This window comes from Channa argus, chromosome 24, assembly GCF_033026475.1.
Source record: "Channa argus isolate prfri chromosome 24, Channa argus male v1.0, whole genome shotgun sequence".
NCBI lineage: Eukaryota > Metazoa > Chordata > Actinopteri > Anabantiformes > Channidae > Channa > Channa argus.
The window spans coordinates 7,615,358-7,639,053 of NC_090220.1; the positions used below are offsets into that span (position 1 = coordinate 7,615,358).

At 39.5% G+C, this 23,696-nt stretch overlaps 1 protein-coding gene across 2 annotated transcripts; it reads right to left on the reverse strand.

Annotated features, from left to right (window-relative positions):
• Positions 1-8,261: 8,261 nt before the first annotated feature.
• exoc3l2a (exocyst complex component 3-like 2a) lies at positions 8,262-22,744 on the reverse strand. 2 transcript variants are annotated; one of them, XM_067494685.1, is made up of 13 exons: positions 21,723-21,967; positions 19,910-20,461; positions 18,926-19,143; positions 17,694-18,444; positions 17,479-17,593; positions 17,286-17,396; positions 17,090-17,190; positions 16,672-16,782; positions 16,377-16,512; positions 14,999-15,121; positions 14,745-14,900; positions 12,507-12,628; positions 8,262-11,490 (listed from the first exon to the last, which is right to left on the reverse strand). In XM_067494685.1, exons 1-13 carry the CDS (start codon positions 21,761-21,763, stop codon positions 11,181-11,183), a joined length of 2,847 nt encoding a protein of 948 aa, XP_067350786.1. In that variant the 5' UTR covers positions 21,764-21,967; the 3' UTR covers positions 8,262-11,180. The 2 variants fall into 2 exon arrangements, with proteins under 2 accessions (XP_067350786.1, XP_067350788.1); XM_067494687.1 differs by lacking the exon at positions 21,723-21,967 and adding an exon at positions 22,542-22,744 and having other exon boundaries at positions 8,263-11,490.
• Between the last annotated feature and the right edge of the window lie 952 nt (positions 22,745-23,696).

Consider the following 23,696-nt stretch of genomic DNA (forward strand, 5'->3'; position numbering starts at 1 on the left):
GAGAAGTCCAGTTGACATGACTCAATCTTCTGATTAATTTTTTAACAATATTGTTGTTGTTGTTGTTGTTGTCGTTATAAAAAATTATGTGTTTTTTTTTTTACAAATACAAAACATTATCACTGAAATATAGAGTAAGATAAGATATATTAATAAGCAGTCTTGATATTAAAACAGGTCTCTTCTTAATTCCTCATAAAACTTTGAGTTTACACATACACACCCTATGCACTGCTAACATTATATTAAAAGTTAACCTCTGGTAATATATTTATACCAAGTATTTTTTAATATATGATCTAGTTATTAGATCCTTTAATTATGTGTCAGCGCATTTGCAGACTAAGCAGGGGAACTGAAACACACACAAACACACACGCACACCACTTTTCAGAGAACGAACAAATAAAGTGTCCCTACAGTAGAGCAAACGTGATAAAGGGAGGAGTCCTCGTAATAGAGCAAACACAATTAAATGATAACGCACACGCATATCATGAATTTTTGTTCTCTGCGTAAACCTTGCAATAATATTGCCCCTGCCCCTTAGAAAGCCTGATTTATTTGCGTTTTTTTTTCATTCTTATCATCTGTATTTGTAACTATACGTTCCTATACTTGCTTGATGGAAACCAGCGGAGCGTGAACGATCAACGACTACTTCCCGGAAGCGTCAAACGTGTTTTACTTTTGAAACCAAATGTACCAACTTCCTGCTTGAGACCTTTGAGCATGTTTCACGTGACACAGTTGAGATGCGCCACATCAGAGATGCTGACAGGTCCAACACCACACAACCGTATATTTGCATAAAGTACGGAGCGTTAGGATCCAAACCTCTCAGTCATCTGAGTGTTTTCTGCTGTTCACTATGTTTGTGGTACTGTAGCAGTGTTCTGCACAGGAAGAATATTTAACAGATGAAGCAAATCCTATAAAAACACAAAAGGGTCACTTCACCAAACCCATACACCCTGCATCTCTTATTTGATAAAATCTTATTAAAATCCACCAAAGACTGGAAGAGCGGTTTAGAATTTCTTTTATTTTTTTGCATGAGAACGTATGTTTGCACTAGATTTGTGAAGTTCGGCTTGGTCTACACCAAATGATTGTTTTGATTTCAGGGTTTATCTGTGGGATTTGGCAAAACAAAGGGAGTGTGTGAGCTGCTGTGATTGAGTAAGTCCTGCTATATTTTGAAGGCACATCATCTCACAACTGTACTGTACTGTATATGAGCAAACTGGTTGTAGGACATGGAGGTCGTGTTGAGAAACTGACAGCGTGTCTTTTCAGCCGGTCTAACAGTACCTCTAGGACATGTCCGGGCATTTCCACACGTCTTGTCTGTAGCAGTGGTATTTAAAGTGGTGGAGAATAAAACAGTCACTAATCTAGTTCAGTTTGTCTCTCGGAGCACAAAGAGCACAATGTTCCTTTGGTTTGGAATGGAACATCTGAAATTTGTAGGAAAAATAATCAGAGCGGTCTTTATCATCTTTATCATGAGAGGCCTTGAAAGGCAGAAAAGGCTCTCTTTGACCACAAGGCCTTCACCAATTTAAAATTTTATTTAGTCAACCTTTTTTTTCCCCCAATCACCACAGTTATTACAAACCTCGGCCTAGTGGTAGCCAAGAATGGATTGTAAGTCTGTTTTTGCACCTCTATAGAAACATTTAGTTATTGTTTACTGATGTTTTCCAAATGTGGTTGTTTTCCATCTTTTGACTGAGCTCTTTCATACAAGAAATGTGAACAAAAACTTCGGAGAAGTGATCAATTAATTGTTAAAATATTTCACCCTGTTGGTGAACTGGTAAATTGGTGGCATTAGCATCCTTACAGCCAAAACACAACCTTCTTCATAGCAATATTGCTGATAAATCTAATAACTCATGTAATATTAAAAGTATTCTATATATATATATATATAATGGGTATACATAGAATATAAAAACAATTACAGCATCATATTAATGGTCTATTTAATGATTCCTAAACAAAACTAGCTTCCTTTACCTTTGAAGCATTTCTTTTTAAAGTACTGTAGACTCAAATGACTCCAATGGAAATGGGATGTCCTAGTGGAAACCCACAAAAAATAAAGTTAGTATATTTACATGCATTAGTTACCATCATTGCCTGCCATGAACCGGTACATGAGCCTTGTGACCTTCTTTCCCCGTGTGGTTATCATTTGCATAAAAATGCAGCATCTATTATCTATTATTTGAAGATATATAAATTTATTTGAAGAAATAATGTCAAACTTTGAACAGCCTTTATAGTAGATTCAAATACTTTGGAATTGTGTGCATTAATATAAAACATTATTCAGTGCAGCTCGATGAGTTTTATTAATGTATCATAAAGATATAACACATCAGTGCTGCAGAATGTGTTTTGTCTGTGGAACAACTTATATGCGTTCAGATACACATAATACTGACCTGACACAATACGAACTTTGCAATCCTGATCACCAGAGGGAGCCAACGTGTAAAAAATGTTCAGGGATTCAAACCAGGGATGTTCTAACTTTAAAGGCAACATCACTAACCAATCCTCCACCGTGACGCTGCTGCAGTTATACAAATTTAATAAATGACACATTGATTTTTACGTTCATAACAAAGGTCTACTTATTCTTTTTGGTCACAATAACTCCAACCCACTTCTTTCTGGACCTTCTAGATCTTTCAGTTTTTCAGTATAACCTGCTTTAGCTAAATTTATATCCGTTTCATTCCTTCCAGTTCTTAATGATGAATTAGGATGTTCTGTTTTTTCTTTGACGTGAAAGAATATTTTTGTGTAAAGACAAATTATGCGTACCATTATTCTATGTTCCAAGGGGGAATAATTTTTATAGGCACATTGTATAGGCCACTAAGTGATTTTCATGATCCACAGCACTTACTTAGGTCAGTGGCTATGACCTACTGTGTAACACAGTTAGGGGGGCCTGTCAGGCAGATGCACTGATGAGTGTGAGAAAGATAAACAGGTTCAGGCACCGTGTCAAAAGTCAAACAGACCAATTGTTAGTGGTGACAGGGCAAGTTTGCAGTGCACCATCAGTAGGAGGGCAGAGAGGATGTGGAGTCATTAGGCAGCCAGCTCTGACCTTCTATGGATGAAAGATGGATGGTCATGGATGGCTGCTTGGGTCATGAATGGATGGGAGAGAATGTTGAGGTATGTTGGTGTTTAGAGCTCCTAATCATTTGAACCCATGTTGACTCAAAGAAGAATGCTGAGATCTGAACTGCCAAGAAGACAAAAGTATGTATGAAAAATATTTTTCAGTCCACTTGAGCTGAGTGGACAGTGAGGTTTTACTTGCAGCCAAACAGCCAAAAGAAATATATCCAGTTTAATCAGTCTCTTCACTTTATTTTGATTGGTCTGTTATCTTGCAAAACATCTTCTTATGAATATTTTTTCTTTTTAATTGTACATTTATAGTAATTTTTATTTTGTATTATTTGTATAAAACATGTAAACATACAAGTACCCTAAATGTTTCCAAAGTATTTCATATTATACAGTTATCCAAAATACCTCTTTGTCTAGGATCTCACAGTGTGACCTACCATTTTTTTTTTTACCACAGACAGTTTTTCTACCAGCAGATGTTTGGCCCTCTGAGTGAACTTGTTGTTGTTGTTTTAATAATAAGATAAAATCATAAACTGAAAATACATTAAAACTAAACCCACTGCACCTGGGTCAGGCTGCAAATTTGCTTTTGCCTGCTTGGTCGTGGCAATGTTTGGTTGTATTGTCCCTGCAAAAATAAACCAAAATAAAAATAAAATAAATGTGCACTTTTTCAAAACTAACCTAAATTATATAAATTTTATAGAAATAATAAAATAGTTTGGCACTTGCCCCTGTGGCATTTGACTCGTGTCCTACTTTACAAGCATTTGTGAAGTGAATGTTTTCAGTTCGGAGCCAGTTTTCATTATAGGGGAAAAGCAGAGCCACTTCTGCTCACGTGTGAACGATATGACAATCTAACACCCTGAAAAAAAACATTGCACGATGGCACGCTGCCTCCTTTTACTAATAAAATTACTTTGTTGATATTTCTGTGCACTTATTGATCCTACTTGTACCACCGCTGCGATTAAATCCAAATAAACACAGAATCAAAAGTAACCTTTATTCTTAGGTTTGCGAGGAGTAAAGTGAAGTATTTTTGCTTTTGATCTTGTACTATTTCAAATACAAGGTTTTAAAATTTAGAAGAAACAAATAAAGACTTGCATGATGCATACCGCTAACTTACACTTTAGTCTAATAAATATAGTCTTCTTCAGTGCATTAGTGATTTCTTCTGGTGCTTTTATTCGTTTTCAACTGCCCTGTTTATCATGTCATAACCTTTATATGGTTCAAAGTTGAATGTGTGTCAAAACAGCAGCTTAATGAACATTGCTTTGCACAATAGACAAGTTACACTGCAGGTCAGCAGGAATTCTCAGCAATGTGGAAACAACACCACCTGCAATCCAGTGCAGTGAAGTCAATATCTAGCTCCCCGTGGGTTCTGGTGCACAGGTCATGCTTGTGTTTACCCTTTTATTCACCTCACTCAGAGATCAGATAAGCCGTCTTTTGGGGTTTAATGTTGTGAGTTTACTCTAAATTGTACCTTAGATTTGGGTTTCCTGCAACACCTCTTCCTGATGAACACAACCTGCTTACGTAAATAAGCTGGGGGAGGAGGCACAAAGAGCCAAAGGTGAGACCCTGTATCCATATTTCACAAAAGGAACAATTGTTCAACTCCAGACTTATTCCTTGCCATGCAAAGTAGTTTCCGTTCTTGCAAAAGGGCTGAGGCAATAAATTAGCTTAATGTTAGCTGTAGGAACAGACAGGTTTCTGGCAGGTACCGGGAAATTGATTAAACTAAGCGGGGTAGACTTCTTCATGAACACCGGAGCTGCTCGGACAAACAGTTCATCACCTTTGTTCGCTGGCAGAAACACTTGCAGACAATAATATAATGTCAATTTATTGCGTCATTAATTCAATATTTCAAATTTGTTCTTAAAGATTTCCTCCATTTGGACTAATTTGTGATTGTCGTGCAAAGAGCACTATGACATTCAGATCCAAAAGTTAGAATTTTGTACCAGTAGCCAAGCATATCAAAACACCAGCTCCTGGGTCTGTTTCTTTAGAAGCCGCTATGACCATGTTTGCGTTTGGGGTTATAACAACAGAGATTCTCCCAGAGAGTAAAGGTGAGGCCTCTAGGACAGACCATGGACTTCCCTCGCAAATACACAGCTTTGAAGGATGTCCGTTTGTCCACCCTGTTTTTAATGAAAAGATCTGACAGCAAAGTCACTCACTGTCATTCCCCTTCTTCCTCCTTTCTTTTGCCCCTCATCTGTTGTTAATCTCTTTGTTTTTGTGAAACTTTTTTTTTTTCGGCACTTCATCACCAACAAGAAAAGACGTCACAGTGCCGTCACTCTGCGAAGCAATGAGCCCTTTTGTTCCACTCTGCAACATGAAAAACATCTTTTCAACACTCTAGTACATTTCAAAACACTTCTAAAAATTGTAAGTCAAGTACTGTAGTTTGACAAAAAAATGGACATAATTGCACTTTATTTGAGTAAATTCATTTCTCCTTTTCCTTAGTCATACCTATAGTCTGAAGCCAATTTGGCTAAATAACTAATTTTATTTGTTTTACACTGAACATACTATGTTTAGGTCAGAGATCCATCGCAGGCTGATGGACGACACTGATGACATGGTCAATAAAGAAAACTGATGGTTTGTCTGAGTTCGCCTGTTCTGTGGTGCTCACCTCCAGAAAGTCAGATTTTTTAAATCTTCCTATTTACCACTGGTAAAACACTGGGTGATTGGCACTGATGCAGAGCGTCCTTGTGTAATAAGGCCAAGTCTGTGAGGCCAGGGGATGTGCTCGCATAAATACAGACACTCAGGACCAAGAAATCCTCCCCCTGGTTTTTCTCACTATTATATAGATGTCAAAATAGTTTACACAAAGGAAAACAAATAAGTCCACAGGTTGGGATGTTTATAACGTAAGTGGCATCAGGCCAACACAAACCTGAGCAAAATATTTATATCAGTGCATCCACCCGTAACTTTTAGCCCAAATCAAATGTATTAGCATTTAAGGTGAGGAAATCAAGTACGTTTTGATACGTTTTGAGAAGACAAACAATTTAAGATTATGACTCAATGTTTATTCTACATTGCAGTGCCTGTTTTTGTACAAAGGTGAACTTCCTTCACTCTGCCTGTTGCCCAGGCCTGAGAATGATGATATAATGCGTCTGTTGATAAGAAACAAACAGGTTGGCGTGTCTGCTCAGTCTGACCCGAAGTTGAGTGGGCACCGGCAGACAGGGCCTTGCACCTCCTCATTGCTAAATAAAGATGCACTTGATGGATACATGCAGATAACATAAATCAGGATATCCCATCAGGAGTGACGAAGTGCACTATTGTTTTGGTTCAAGTGGGCAGCCATCCTGACAGGCAGTGTATACTGGACAAGTGGGAGGACAGGAGTTTCTCTCTATTGAATCTTGCCCCAATGGGTCATGTCAGAACAGGTCATTTATCGTGTAGTTACCCAGTGTGATGGCTGTCAGGGCCACGCCTAAACCAAAACCTACAAGGCCAGAGTCTGCTGGTACATGTCTATGGCTCTGTGCCAGTAACCAGAAATATTTACTCTCTGTACAACAAAAAGTTTGATAAGAGTTTGGTGGGCACCATCCTACTTGATGTTGGGTTTCAGTTATCTACAAACTGAGCCAGACTGGATGTTCCAACATTTCTTCCAACATTTCTTGTCTTTCAAGGAGCAGTTATATTCCAGTTATTTCATTAAATAACTACATGCAGCATTGCTAGCTGTGAGTCCACTCCTTTTTTTGCAGGTTTTGGGTTTTTATTGTCATGAGTTAGTTGTACAGAGCAAGAACCATTCACGATGACTGTGCCTCTAAAACACTGAATCTTCAATTGCTGATAAATTGATCAAATTTATCAGACAAGAAAAGGTGAAGTGCTCTAGTATTTAGTGGTCAATCTAAAATCTGTTCTGTGGAGTGGAGTTTTTGGTGAGGTAATGCAAGTTTCTTTGCTTTTATATACAGATAACACCAATCAGGCATAACATTATGACCACCTGTCCAGTTTAGCGCAATCCAACACAGTGGCTCTGCCATGAATTCTACTTTTACAGTGTTATAATTTTTCAGTTTTTAGGTTGAAACTGTCATAAAGGTAATAATACGACATTATTGAAGTCAAAGTGGGTAGTGGAGTCGTACTGGGGTGCATTAGAAGAAGAAGTGGCCACCCTGTTTAAATTGAATGAGGTGCCTAAAACATTAGAACCACGTCTTCTTATGTTTCACAGATGTTTATTGACTGGCAGATATCTGATTTAAAGAGATATTCTCTGCTCAGAATTCCTGTGGGCTGGTTCATCAGTCTAGTCTGAGGCATGAACATAGATTTAAACCTGGAAGAAGAAAAGATTCACCTGAGTGGCCTCGTCTAGACTAAACAAGCCCTAGTGCTCAAGCCTGACCTGAAAGAAATGCCCCCTCTTAGCCACAACACGTTCTCTTAATTGAAGACTTTTAAATACACAGAACACTGTTCAAGAAGCAAACAAACAGAAAAGAGTGGAACTGTGAAAAGTGCATGACAGTGTGAACAAAGAAAGGGCACGGCTTGCTTCCGAAAACAAACACTGAATACAGCCAGATGGATTTTCCATTGCAGAGCTGTGTTAATGAGAGGAAGCAGGGGAGTGCTTCCCAGGGACTGCATTGTGATACCATGAAGCGTTCCACCTTCTAAAGCTTGATCGAGGGAAACCTCCAAGAGTTTGGCCCTCATTTGTACCTGCCCTTCTCAGATGGTAATCCCCTGCATGGGATACCTGGAAAACAGCCGTCCAGCATCCTGCTATATAAGAGGATGTCTGATAATGCTCTTAGATATACATGTGACTCAGAAGCCAAACTGCCAAACTTAACATTTAGTTGATGCCAGCTACACTTAATGTTCTTCCTGTTCTGTTCTACAAAATCGTGGAACATATTATAAATAAAAACAAGGGCACGGTGCAGTCGTAGGTCAGGGACATCTGTGATCTATTGTTGGTAACAAGTAAACAGATTAAAGACATGTTAAAGTTTCTTTAGACTTTTTTTATTTCAGAAATTTTAGAAAAAATCCTTCCTTTGTTGTGCAATTGCAGGTTTGAACACTGGTCATATTTCACCCCATGCAAAAACAGGAAAGCACTGAACATGTTGCATCGCATATGGACAATCAGAAACATTAAACCTGTGAACGTAACAAAGCAATTAGCAGGATTCTTTGTACCATCGCAGTCAAAACACACAGCGGAACACTGCCCAACTGGCCTGATACACTCACATCACTCATCTCTAACAAGACACTGTCAGTGAAAAACATTCATGTTTTATTTCACACAAATATTTCAAATCTTATCATGCACAAATCAAATTCCTTGTTTCTACAACAACTGAATAAACTATTTCAATCTTACGTTGTGCTAAAAATTCATCATGTTGCACCAGTTAAATCTAACTACATAATTGTGATATAACTGATGCAATTTCCAATATATTTCAAAGCAACTACACTGTAAATGGCATATAACCCCCAATGGATTGATCTATTTTTGCTTCACATGTGTGTGTTTATTTCTGTATTCACCTATTATTGTTTCTTCCTTTGTTGTGCTGATCACAGTTCCTTGATTACATGCATTTGTAGTGACTGCTTCATGCACTGGTATACTGTACGCCTTAGTCACTTTTATCAACAATGGAGGGAAATCCGAACTATAAAACATAAAGGCAGGAGGTAAATGCCATGTGTAAGTATCAGAAAAAACTAAAAAGTCATTTACTCAACAGCTCTATTCACACTTTACTCACAAATGTGTTATCACTTCACATGGTTGTTTTTAGCATACAGAATAAATAACGTGCAGATTTTGGCTCAATGGGACTAAAGGTTCTTTGGTAAACAGCGGCGTTTGTGACTGCATAACTACTTTGGAGCCAATCGTGATTTTGCTTACACAACTTGCTGTGATGTAAAAACTCAAAAACATACATTCAGTGGAAATTTCATGATGTAAATAATTATTATTCAGAGTCAAATGTTTTTGAGCATATTTTTGTTTTACTATTTTGTAGATTATAATGCTCTATAATAGTGAATGGATCACACAAAATAATGGTCTCGACCACATGTTATGTCGTTCCAGCTGTGGCTTGGATTGTTGAACGCACTGCTGTTACATTTACAATGAGTCATTTGGGAGATGCTTTGTCTAAAGCAACTTACAATTGACATACAAAAATTTAAGTCAAGGAGAAAAACAGTAAAGCACAGTGCTAAGAGAAGGAATATCACTGTTTCATGAGATGCAAGTTCGAAATGGGATAAAGATTTTTAAGAAAATTTTCTTTGAGCAATAGTTCTAGTGTATAGGAAGTTCAACTTTTTTAATATGTGAGGCTCCCCATCGTGCAGATTTTGGTAACAACATTAATTAAAATGTGAACCTACTAAGATTACATTCTGTGGACAAAGCCCATATGTTATCATTTACCTCACCTCAATTTTCAAGTTGTCCACTAAAAAAGAGTTACAAGGGGGTAGTAAATTAGTTGTAATATTTCCCTATGAAATGCATCATCCGCAGGTGACAGTGGTGGTTAGTTATAAATGGACATGAAAAGTTTTTGGCAGTCACATTGCTTCTCAAACACACGACATTGCTCTCTTTTAAGATTCGTATGTGTCAACCACCAGCTGTACTGTAAATTCCAACAATCACTATCTATACCGTAAATTTCCACAAGCTGACAGTAAACTTTGAGAGCGAATTCAACATTTCAAAGCAACCAGATGGTTTTTTAAGATATAGACTCAGAGAGGTCAGAATGCAGAATGACCCCTGCTGAGGCTGTCTGATTTTGTTTTGAGAAGGGCACAAGCGGTTTAGACATGAAAAAGCTCTGTGGCCGCTGCGCCTTCTCTCTGAGCGGGTGAGAGGAAGTTCCCTCCTAATGCATAACGTAAACTTGGCTCCAATAAAAGCATCCGTTGGCACCTCAGTGGACAACAGGAAATCTTTGTTTATCAAAAAATATCCCGTTGTTGGCCTCAGGGTGGATGACCTTTCTCGTACAACTGTGGAACGTTGTGGGTCATGATGGAGCCTTATATATCAAGATCCCAGTAAACTAAACAAAACTGCCATGTCCTTAAGATAAACAACAAAGTATGTGTGTATAATGTACTTTCGGCTGTTATGCGTCAGACCCGAAGTGCTTGATGGTATATATGGTTTCACATAGCTCTAGACTTAATGCCTGCCACGCCTCTGCTCACAGACTAAATCACCTAAAGTAAGCACAGGCAGAATAACACAATCCATTAGCATATCCATTCAAACAGCTTCACTGTGTTTACATGCAGACAAGCCCTATTTCGTAATCATTCTTAACTAAAATACAGAATATAATATTTAGATCCACAATGACAGAGCTGCTTAATCTTACCAATCTACCCAGTCAATGGGTTTTTATTACGTTTCCAGCAACATATCCATTTCATTCACAGTGAGAGTTCAATACATTTACAATTTCAAACGCTTACATACATGTGCACTATATACCAGAAAAGGGGTATACTGTTTATGGCTGGGTAAATACCTGTTTAACAGCAAACATCATATCGCACTGCACCTGCTTGCAGTTGTAGTTGCAGTAGTGTGGAGTAATAAAATGCAAAAAAAAAAAAAAAAAAGCGAAGAAGAAGTTACATTTTGAGGATTTGTTATACCATTTGTTTACTTCTGTGTTTGTGTAGATGAAAATCAAACAACTACAAATAATAGTGAGCTACTATGTTTCACATTTCCATTAAAATGCACTTGTGGAGAGAAATGTCAGTAAGTCAGAGTACAGTACAAGCAGTACCTGAAGTCAAGTTTCTTTGAATGGCTGGTAACAATACAACAAACAGTTTTTGGTCAAGGTGCATGTACATCAAATCACAGCATGTCTGTGACTGCTCTCCTATAACACAAACACCGACAGCTAATCTTCTCTGTGAAGTTTATTCATGTCTTCCATATTCTCAGCCGATTGAGGAGTTGAGTTACTTGTCCGTTGGTTTCGCCTGGGACGGTGCTCTGAGAACCAGTTGGAGACGCTCATGGTCAGGCGGAGGAAACCCAGGCTGATGCAATGCACCTCCGAAGTGATGGGGATGTCAGCGAACAGGGCATGGTCACGGCACATGAGGGCACTGCTGCTTCCAAAGTCTTTGACAATGTTGAGGATCTCCTGGCGCTCAGCCTGCCGCATCATTCCTCGTATGTTTAGCAGGGTGGAGACATGCTTCTTCCTGTGGAGAGGAAGGATATAAAGAGGATGATGAGGGGAACTGAGGTAGACGGATGTTAATAAAAACTGAAACTATTTGGTGTTGTCAAATACAGTCATGAAATAAGAGTCAAATCTCTGAGTCATAGCATCTTTTGCTGGGAAAGAACAGACAGTTTGGCTCCACTTTTAAAAAAGCACGTTTCAAAGAGTTTTATAAGGTGTAACTGCAAAAATGTTTGGTAAACCATTCACTTGACTGGGAGATACTTGTACACCAACAGCAGGAACAACTCGTGCTTCTAGCTGTACATACTATTAACATTCTACTATTATATTGACATGTATGCCCACGTGTAGGCACAGTCATTTGTGCATGAATGGACTGTGTTATTGTTGAATGAAGAAACCAGAAGACCCAAGGAAGCCCGGCAGTCTTTGATCTCCTAAAATACCAGCAGGGAATGCCATGCAGCAAACAAAGGGGGCCACTCAATCAGTGAGTTAGCATGTCTCTAGGTCTGAACTACTATGTTTTGCTCTCCTCTTCCACACCTCTTTCTTTTTTATTCCAAGAGTGGCACCAGTCTGTCTCCTGCAGGGTTACAGGAACAGGAAGTACTCGGCAGCAGCTTCCTGTCTGCTCCGCGGAGGGCTATGCATCACACACGATCATGGGTTGCCAACGGTCACCTGAGTCTATGTGCAAACAGCCTCAGCCGCTGGGTCTCCCCCCCGAGGCCTCATTCATTCTCAAAACAGACCCGCATACTTCTCCAAAAATAGCAAAGTTAATGTAGATGTGTTTTTGCGCTCCTTTTCCTTGTTTTGATCCATTGTGACAAAATAAACCCCATACATAGTCTTACATTTTTTCTGCCTTGGCTCAGTGCCAAAAACAGCATTCTGGATGTGTGGCAGTAAGCGTAAAAGAATATAAGACCTTTGGGGGTATGATGCAGAGATATCTTTTTTATAGGCTCTTCCTGCTTGCAATAGAAACATTCCCGTCAACTATTATTTCGTGAAAAGCCTCACCGAATATCTGGAAACTCTTTGACCAGGACAGCGACCTCCATTTGGATGGAGGGAGTGTCCTCCAGGAGAATGATGTCAGCAAGGTGGCAGATGATGCTGTCCAACCAAGATGAGCCTGATTCCTGAAGAAAAGACAGAGAGCATAGCTATGTCATAATTATCACTCAGCAAGTAAAAGAATTTGTTGCTACAGGTAAGTTATCAGTGTCCTTATTTCACTTTTATTTATAACACATTTGTGTTAAAGTTTTTATCTTGGTTTCATAACTTTACAATATAAAACTTTATAATATAAAAGAGCTTCCTTGAGTCTTTCAGAAAAAAGAGGCTCATCACTCTGTGAAAGACTTTATTTACAAATAGTTCCACAACTTTAGAATTACATTTGTGATTGTAAAATTGCAAAGAATTTGGGAATTTCATCATCTGTGGTTAATGCCAACAAAACATTCAGATATTCCAGAGAGAACTACTGTATGTGTGCAAGGGACAAAGCCAAAATAGTTGTACTTAATGGCTGTGATCCTTGAGCTCTCAGGCTGCACTTTATTAAAAGCAGACATTATTCTGTTGTGGAAGTCACTGAATGGGCTCAGAAACACCATTAGTCTGTAAACACAGTTCGTTTCTGCATCCACAAACGTAAGTTTAAACTCTACCATGCGTAGAAATAACCATATATAAACAAGATCCAGAAATGTGGCTTCCTCCTCTACACCTGAGCTCACTTTAAATGGACTGTAGCGAAGTCAAAAATGGTCCTGTGGACTTTTGAAGGCTGATATGTGATCAGTGCACGGTTCAATAGCCAGAATCTGTGATGCTGTGAGGAGGCTTTAATGTACACAGCATAAGTAACCTTCTGTAAAGGCTCGATTGATGCTGAATGATATATACAAGTTTTTGAGCAACACATGATACCATCCAGGTGACACCCTTTTCAGGCAGGGACTTGCTTATTTCAGTAACACATTGTCAAACCAAATTCTGCACATATTACAGAAGCATGGCTCAGTAGTAAAAGATTTCAGGTGTTCAATTAAGACTTTTTTTGAAATTTATTTTTTTCATCAACTTCAAATTTGCGAAAAATATCAAATGACTCAGCTGAAACATTTGATTTGCACTATTTTCAAGACAAATTAGGTTTGAAATGTTTTGCAAATATTTGCATTCACTTTTTATTTACATTTTATACAGCATCCCCACTTTTAGGGGAAAGAGGGCTGTGAATGATACATTTGTTAACACTTCTTATTAACTTTTTTTAAAAATGTGTTTTTAAGATAAAGCATGCGTAGCATGATGGTGAACAATCAACCCCTCAGAGGAAACATGGATTAGCACTGCTCTTTAGCAGTGACTAGAAGCCAAACATTAAGTTGATTTATGAAGTGAATAACAAAACTCCACCTCTGTTTTTGTAGGTCTTGTTTTTTCCATCAAACACTCAGGAAAAAGAAAGCAGAATTCCTTGGCTTAGCACTCACTAAAAATAGCCATTAAAAACTACCCAACCACCCCCCTACCTTAAAGTCCCACTTTCCAAAGACTTTTCATTTCACTCCTCAGTAAAAAAAAAAGGCCATCAAGGCCATCGCAGAGCTGCATCAAAGCCAGCCAGCTGAGAGGAACAGGAAGTGCCTTCTGAACACAGCGGCTTCCTGTTGTCAGCCAAGGTGATGGACACTTGTTTGAACTTGTGCACAGAAAGGGCACAAATGCAAAGTTGTCAGGCCTAGTTGCTTTACACCCTCTTCCCCCTTCTGGCATGCGCTAACGTAAGCCCGATTCATCCATCTCCATCTCACTGACAGCAGCCATTTTTCGGGACTCACTGTATCAACACTGTCTGAATTATTCCTGAACTAGGAAGTTCGATGGGTCAGGCTCCATTCACAGCCACCAGGCTCTGCATCCTCCTGCCCAGTGTTTTAACAATAAGCACTTTGGAATTACTTAAAATACTTGGGGTGCCTTAAAAAGAAATTATGAGCCCTGTCTAGGATGCTTTGGACTTCATTGTGCTTTTTGAGGCCCTTTGTCACACAGCTGAATCTACAGTATGTCACTTCAGTTCAAATTTAACAGTGTTAAGGACTCAGCTCCTGGATGAGTCCAAAGATCAATAAAAGACACTGTTCTTAGCATGTAAATTCAGTCTAAACATGTCCTTTTTAAAGACATTACCTCATTCATTTAAATGAATTTAAAGTTTGGTGCCAAGACCAGACTCACCAAGTCTTTAAAGAGACCTTTCAGCTGTTTGGCCTCATCCTGCAGGCGGAATGCCATCCTCTTCCTCATCTTGGAGGATGTGCAGATGACCCGCCCCCGCATGATGGCTCGGACATACTCCACTAGGACCCGTCGGTGCACCTCACCCACCAGCGTCTGTTACACATTCATGAAATGTATCACTGGCTATATTACCTTCAGGCAAACACTGTGTGGTTTAGTGAGAGATGTTAAGCATTCCATCTTTCTCTCACCTGATATGGTGGAGAGTCCATCCTTCTGAATTTCTTGAAGTGTTGTTTGATCCCGGCTTCAATGGCCTCAAAGGCCTCTGTGTTGTTCAGCCATTTTCTCTTTATCAGTTTGTCAAAAAAAGGCTGGAACAATAGAATTTCAGATTAAAGAAATGTACAAAGTACTCAAATACTGTACATAAAGGGTAGCTTTAAACTTGCTTCTAATTTGGGGAGTGCCTGTATTTTAATGATATTACTGTCTCTCTTCCTTCCCCATATTGTAACATTAATCTGACTCTAGCTGAAAAGGTCCACCAGATGACATCACCTGGAGGAGTATTCAGTTCACATTATGTCATCTGAAGGAGTCCTGAAGGAGCAGGTCAACCAAGACTACAGCCTTGAGAAGCATCAATAGATTGTATTAAATGGAATGCAGCGCTAAATTTAATGCTATTCATATAGATGCCGTCTTTGAACCAAAATCATGGGAAACAAGTTGAAAATGTGAGAAGGTGCCCTTTTCCCAATTTACCAATTGCCCAATTCTGAAGTACTTGCAATTTGCTTGCATTTTCACTTTATAGTGTACGTATTCACGTTATATTTCTACTACACCGCATTTGAAATTTGGGTACTTTTTACTGCATTACTATTTCTAAAAGCAGTAGATACTAATATTTTTGGCAGAATAAAATTTTACATATGGGCGGCTGTAGCTCAGTTGGTAAGGAGGTTGACCATGGACCACAGGGTCAGTGATTCGATCCCCGCTCCTGGCTACACGTGTCCTTGGGCAAGACACTGAACCCCAAGTTGCTCCCGGTTAGTCAAGTAATCATCTTGCATGGCAGCCACCGTCATCGGTGTGTAAGTGTGTGTATGAATGTGTCAATGGGAATCCACATTATAAAGCGCTTTGGATAAAAGTGCTATATAAGCGACTTTTTATAAAATGTTTGAAATTACAAAACCTTATGGAAAATAGTAATATATAAAATGAATGAAAATGAGTCCCCCCTCTGCATAATGAGTATTATTTTATCCTTAAAGTAAATTAAAAACATTGCAGACAACACTACTCATCTAATTACTTAGGTAAAATTGTATTTTTTATAAAAGATATTGAGATTTCACCAATGATGCAGATTGGCAAAAGCCGCTGATATCTATCTATCTATCTATCTATCTATCTATCTATCTATCTATCTATCTATCTATCTATCTATCTATCTATCTATCTATCTATCTATCTATCTATCTATCTATCTATCTATCTATCTATCTATCTATCTATCTATATATATGTATAGGTCAAAAATGTTGTTATGTGACTGTCTAAGTGGGGACACGCATTTTTGGCCGGAAATGTGACTTCCTACTGACTCCTGCTCACCTTGATGTGCTCAAACAGTCTGTCCGTCAGCACCCTCACCGACTGGTTGATAATCCTGTCGAGAGAGGAGTTTGCTCTTAGCGCTGACTCCTCGCTGCCCTGTGGGTCACACTGCCTGCAGCGCTCCACAAAGGATCTAGGGGGGACATAAAGCAGCTCCTTCAACAAAATGCAGCTATTGCATCCCCCCCAAACACAGATACAAACACACACACACACCAACTCTCATCGCCACCAAAAAAGTTTAAAAATGACAAAGTTCTGCTGCGTAATATTTCCATTGGTATTTCTGTACCTGAGAGGAGGGCAACAATTGACCAGAGCTATGGTCCTGGAAACATATCCATCCCCTCGTTCTCCAAACTCTGCCCGTGTCTCATGAAAAATCTCCACCTTCCTATGGAAACTGAACACATTGGTTTGATGAGAACCTAGTGAATTCTAGTATACTAAAATAATTAGCTTGTTCTTTAGTGTAAACCACTGAGTTATGTCCAAAAAGTATCTTTCCTGAATCTGCATTTAACATGTTTACATTAAACATTAGTTAATTCAATAGTAGTGATCATTCTTAAAATATCAGTTCACTTTACTTTACATCTGCCAACTGCAAATCACACAATTTAAATCAGCAAATTTTATAAGGTTTGGTTATTTTTCAACTTTCAGTTATTTTCTGCATATTAATCTTTATTCTTATCTAAGAAACTCACCTGTAGAGAAAATTAGCTAATCCAGTGAGACTACAGCGAGCCACTCTTGCCCCTAAAAAGTGGTTCACCGATGTGGATCTGTCTAAATCCACCTTTAGTCTCTGGAATTGTGCAAGATGTGAGAGATAATCACTAAAATTGCTAAAAATATCACTTAAAAGTCTGTGTCCATATTTCTTTTTTCTTTGTTTTTTACCTGGATGACAGAGCGTGCTAGCTGAGACTGATATTCTTCTATGTGCAGTGTCTGGGCCCATCGCCTCTCTTCTTCATCCAGAACTTGAATCAGCTCTGTTGTCACCTTCTCCTAAAAATCAAAGTAGAAATTTTAAGTTGTCTTCTAGACAGAGTTTCAAAATAAGAAGCGTTCAAAATAAAAAAAACCTTACCCATACTATACTGATGCAGTCTTCTTCCAGTCTATCCACAGTTTCTTGAAGTAAAATGGGTTCAAGTGGGGCATAGTTTATAGGTGTGGCTGTGCCAATGATTCCTAGCACATCCCTGTTTGAAATGTAAGAATTAATCAGTTTTCAGGTTTGATATGTCATTGTCTATGTTGGTATGAGGGCACTAAGATTCACTGCCTGAAAAGATACTCTACCTGTTGTAGATGTTGTAGAACCAGTCCAGCAGTGAGTAGACATCTGTAATCTGCAGCGGGCCGCTGGTAATTGTCCGAAGACGTTTGGCCACAGCTCGATGGTAACTTTCCACATACACCTGGAAGGCCGCAAACTCCTCTGGATAAATGGATATGGCATTCCTCCGTGCTGCATCCAGGTCATCCACCATCCTGCTCCTCAGACGCTCCAGGTAAGAGGCCAGTTCCCCTGCCTGGGTGTCCACTTGATGTGGCAGGCTCCAGTCTGCTGCCTCTGCAACAGCTTGTCGCCACTTCAACTTCAGTTGCCGAGGACGCTGGCTGGGTTGGACGGGGGAACTCTCTTGCGTTGGCTTGGTCTCTGGTCTCAAGGCCCAGGCAGCATCAGCATGCTCCTCCTGTTGGATCACCAGCACCACCAGTCCAAGGTTGGGACCAGCGCTGGGCTGGCGGAGGGACTCTCTCACTACATCCCACATCTCCTTCTGCAGAGCCTCGTACAGAAGCTCCACATCCTTAACCTTCCGCCGACTAGAATCCAGTGTTGCGTTGGAGCTAAGCGCTTCTTCTATAGATGAAGATGATAAGGCAATCAGACTGTGAGGGGTGCTGGGACACAGGGTTGGGGTAAGGTTGGGGGGAGTTGGGGCTGGTAGGAGAGACAGCAGCTCACACTCTCTCTCCAACTCCTGAATGTGAGTGTCAGCCAGGAGCAGGTCCCTGTGGTTAACCAACTGTAGGATCTCCAACACTGTGGGGAGCAAGCAGAGAAAAAGGAAGTTATGTTTATTTTTAACATTCACAAAATGGAGGATTGGCCAACAAAGATGCAAATTATGAATCCTTTGAATGGTTGCTTAGTAAGTGTGCATGTGCCTGATTGACAAATTAGGTTATTTGTTGCCCACTCTGCACATTCTTCTGTTCCTGAGGTTCCCTGTGAAGGCTGTGAACAGTAGCTTGGTTGAACGTCTATCCAGAGGAACCTTAAGTATGAGGAAGTGCAGTCATTTCCTGAGTTCACAGTCTGCTGGTGATTGAACCCAGTGACTCAGGGATCTGGGGAGCTCTAAACTTCATCGTAAAGTGGACTGGAAGGAAGTGCTGCTGAAACTTGACCAGGATGACCAAAGTTCTCTAACATAAGGGAATTATTCTTCTAGGGCATTTGACCTGTAAGCAGAATTTTCTGATCGTGATGATTTCACACCTGATGTTTCCTCATTTTTTACCTGAGAGGGGCTCTCTGCTTTTGACCACCAGCTCCTCCTCTACTGTTTCCTCCTCAGCCTCCTGGGAGGCCTTGTCTGACATGGACTCCCTCTTCAGCTTGCCCAAACTGACCATCCTGAGGAAGGACGGCCGCCTGGAAGCCTCCGCCTCGCTGTCTACACTCAGGTCCCCACAGGGCAGGCTTTCTCTGCGCTCCTCCTTTTGGCGACCTGTAAAGCTGCACAACATTCACAACAAAAACAAAGAGCGTGAAAAAACGCTGCTGTGAGAAATTTCAACTGAAAGAATACATACTGTAATGGTATACTTGCAAATATGGGAATATATATGAATAGAAATGACATAAAGAAAGATAAAGAATAATTTCCCCTAATAAATAATGAAGATCTACGAAATAATTCAGGAGACTCATCATAGTTGGAATGCCACAAATTTTTTACACATCTGCTAAACTGTGCTGCCAGACTGTCTGTGTTGAGAATAGTTCCATTCTGTAAGCACAACAAGTACACAACATGTCACAGAGAAACAAAAGAGATTCCGTAGACCATCAGGTTGCTATAACGTGTTACATAACTTCTCAGGAAAAAGGAAAAAGCAAACTATATGTTATTCTATTGCTGACCAGTCAATGCAACAGGGGATATTTTTTCACTTGCTTCTGTGGGACTCATTCATCAGACTCACAGAAATCAGCTGTTCAAAGGGCCTTGTGCTGTCTGATTTGCACAGTGTTTATGGAAGCAGAAAACTAATTTGGTGTTTATGTTTAGCTACTGTGGATTCCTGAAAATATGATTTTCTGAGGAACCGCAGCCCAGATTTAGTTTTGTTTTTGTTTTTTTTTCCCTTTTTTGATAAAAACAAAAACAATGTTATTATTTTGGGGTTTTACGGTACTGTATAGTACCTTGACCAAAGATAAAAATGCTACTAAAGAACTTCACTTTTTTGGACTTTCTTTCCTCCCCACCCCTCCTTACCGGAGCAGGGTCATAATTCCCTCAGAACTTCTGCGTCCCTTCCTTTTCTCCCTCTCTGGGGGGAGTGTGTTTGAGTCTCCTGGGTTGTAGTGGGGGGAGTTGTTCCCCCATACATTGCGTCCTGAAATGCGGAGCCCCTTTCCCAGTTTTCCAAGGGTTTTGAAGGGTGACACTCCACAGATGCGCTCCAGGGTCCCTCTGAGGGGTTTCCCTTTAGGGTTCCCTGCTCCATGCCTCTCTGCATTCACTTCATTTTCCTCCTCTTCTCCATCACGGGAGGACTTCAGCTGGACCTCCCCCATGAAGAGGCCCATGTCACCTTTGTTCCTCTCGTCGCCATCCAGGTCAATATCTTCAAAAGGGTTCAGGTTCTTGTTCAGATGCTTCAGGTCGTTCAGCTCCTTAAGGTCATTGAGATCATTCAATTCCCTGAGGTCCAAATCCAGCCGGGGCAGGATCAGTTCACCGTTCACTCTAGGGAACTCTTGGCAGCTTTTGGACCTTCCTGGGAGCTTCTTCAGAATGGGCATGATTTCAAGATCTAAGAAAACACTGCAAGAAAAAAGATCAGTTTAAAAGTCTTGTCAAAAAGAAATTGAAATATGATGAAGTAATTAGCGAATCAAATTGGAGTAAGACATAACCCATGGCAATCATTTATACACAGCAAATTGATAACAGAGAATGAATAATCCGTATATTTTGCGAAATGTCCTCTTAATTGCAACACAAATTAAATGGTTATGTAATGCACTTTCCTCAAAAAACAGGAAGTGTGCGTTCAAAACAGTCCTGAATGTACACGTGCTGCACTTTCTTATGTAAATATTCCACTTCACAAAAACAAAAAAGTCATATCGAGTGGAACAGGAGAAGTTGACCCACTCACGTGAGTAGCTGGAGAGTTATATAAAGTATTTTGATCCCTTTGGGTTACAGAATGACCTGAACTTTTTATTTTAACATGGAGGCAAAATAATCCAGTTTCTTGATTGAAATCTACTCAGTAAAGTACTTGATCAGACATTTGTTGTTGTTGTTGTTTTTTTCAAATATTGTCAAATATTAAAAAAACAGTAAATAACATAATTCTCTTTCTGAAGCCAGCTCAGGTTTTCTTTGTCTCCTTTCAGATACAATGTCAGACACATGTTTAATAATGCACAAAAATTTCAAACCGCTCACCTTTGTAAGCACTAAGTTGGCAAAATATTGCTTTGTGGTTAGAATGTTGATTTATGACTAAAACCTTTCTTACCCCCATGTTGTTTCCAATGTAATATCATCACACTGACTTACATTGAAACACTGTTATGTTATGTCTGACTTCCAGGTTGCTGTTTTTTATTGTCTTCATTTTGTTCTTTCTTTATGTCTGTTATACATCTTTAAAAACTTTTTTTTTTCTTAAAACAGTATCCACGTGTATCTCCTATCCATACAGCTCATAAAAATATTATCCTTATTACAATATGTTGATTATCTATCTCAACTCAGCAAGAAATCTCTTTGGGGAAACACAAACAATCAAATTAATACTAAAGAGACTATAACATTGGATATTGTCAAAACCAGTTACAACTGATTAACTCAGTTGCTCAACTGCCAAATTAGCTTTAATAGTTTGCATTTTTGGACAGGAGTTGCAAATTTTGTCTGCTATCTCTTTCACTGAAATCTTTGTAGGAATAAGAAACATTGTTTTCACAGACAGTATGTTTTAAGAAAGAGCCAATCATTTACCATTGCTCTCTAACATTATAATCATCATCAGAAATAGAAGAGTCTTATAAAACATATTTTAGCCACCTACCAAATAATAATTGAATGGCTTTTTGATGGGCTCACATCCATTTCTTTGTTCAAGGTGCTGTCTGTAAGCTAGAAGATTCTTTGTGTAATCCGAATTATCTAAACAACAATTCTCTGGTCACATGTTGACCTCTGTACTGAAGTCATGTTGGAAAATCTTTAAGACAATTTAGTCACTTTGTGTAGACTGCACTAGATGTAGAAGACCAGACTCTACCAGAAGGTGACAATAGTACTGATCATTGCACAAAAAAATAAAAACAAAAAACTTTCAAATCTGGACTAACACCTGTGTTATATTAAAACAGTGATCAAATATGAATAATGTATTGAATTTATGCATGAGATTTTCTATATTATACTATGGTGTAGAGTGTAAGAGTAAAGAGAGTCTGCTCTCCATTTTTGCATGCAATTCATATCCACAGGCTCCGTTCAATGTCGGATATAATCTTGTGAGCAAAAATCTTCATCCAGTTATAGTGAGCTTGCTCTCTAAAACATAACATACACTGTGTGAATAAATTCTGACTGATTTCTTTAAATACAAAATTAATCACTGAACATCAAAGCTGCTCCATACCTATTTAAAGAACATGACAAATGTATGGGCATCAATTATTATATAGGTTAGACTGACAGCTAGACAAGCTATATACACTAACTTGTACACTGAAGCACAAAAACATGTATATCCCTCAGGTGAATTCCAAATAAGAATGAGGGAATAGAAACAGTGCCCTCAGTCATTGCAGGTTTAAACTAAAGCATCAGTATCCAAACTCAAACACTGCTTGTGAGTGCAGAGGATGAGCCTTACCTGATGAGCTTGCCTTGCAGGGTTTTAGTTTAATGTCATCCTGGGGTGTGCTAGCTGTGCGGGCTGCCAGGCTGTGAAGTGTGTGCATGTGTGTTTGTGAATGATGAGTGTGAGAGCGTGTCTGAAAGTACTCCGTGACTCAAGAGAGCAATGTGGCTGCCTGTGGTTTCCTGACAGACTCTATTGTGGTGGAAGGTGATATGTTTTCCTGAGGAAAGGCCCGTCCCGTCCTTTTTCTCCCCTGACTCCTACACCACTGACCCCCCCCACCCCCCACCCCCCATCCCTCACACCCGCACCCAGGGGACTATTCTAATTGTGCTAATTGCATTGACCGTACAACGAAGGAGGACAGACACAGCATCAGCGTGCATAGTTTCATGTTTTTTGTCTACCCTCCACAGACACATTGTGCACATTGTGCACGCAAGTGTTAACATGCCCTGGATGATTTCTGGTAGATGTAGATAAAGAACTGTGAGGATGATTCAGTGTCAGCAACCTTGAGTCAAAATTCCATTCCTACATCATCAGCTGTGTATTTTTCCTCAGCGGAAGCCTTTAAGTGGACAGATCTGAGTTAAAGTGACAATCAACATTGTTTTGCTCTAATATTGTCTTTGTAAGGTCACTGTAGCCATGACACTCTACTGTCCCACAAACAACAAAGCAGTAAGCCTGAACATTGAGTATGTAATGTGTGTATCTTGGTGCGTGCGTGTACTTGCTACATAATGAAGACCAAAAATGGTATTTTCCTTATAGAGTGAATACATTTTTGGAAAGTGAGGACATTTCACAACTTTAGAGGGCTATGATAGTGATGGTGATAGTGATGGTACAGTAAGTAACTAGGGATTAAGTTAAGTAGAAGTGTGATAGAATTACAAATGTGTGTGTGTGTGTGTGTGTGTGTGTGTGTGTGTGCGCGCGCGCGCACGTGAGTGTGTGAGAGAAAAAGAGAAAGAGAGAGAAAATCAGACAGTATTGTACAATCACCAAGCAAAGCAGCATGTCAACAAGGTGATGCTGCAGTGTTAACAGACAGATCATCCAAACACCCAGGTGCTCACTGTGGCTCCCTTCTGCCACACAGTGTACAGTCTGTGGCACAACAAGAGGTGATGTTCTTCCCTGATCTATGTCATCATGTGT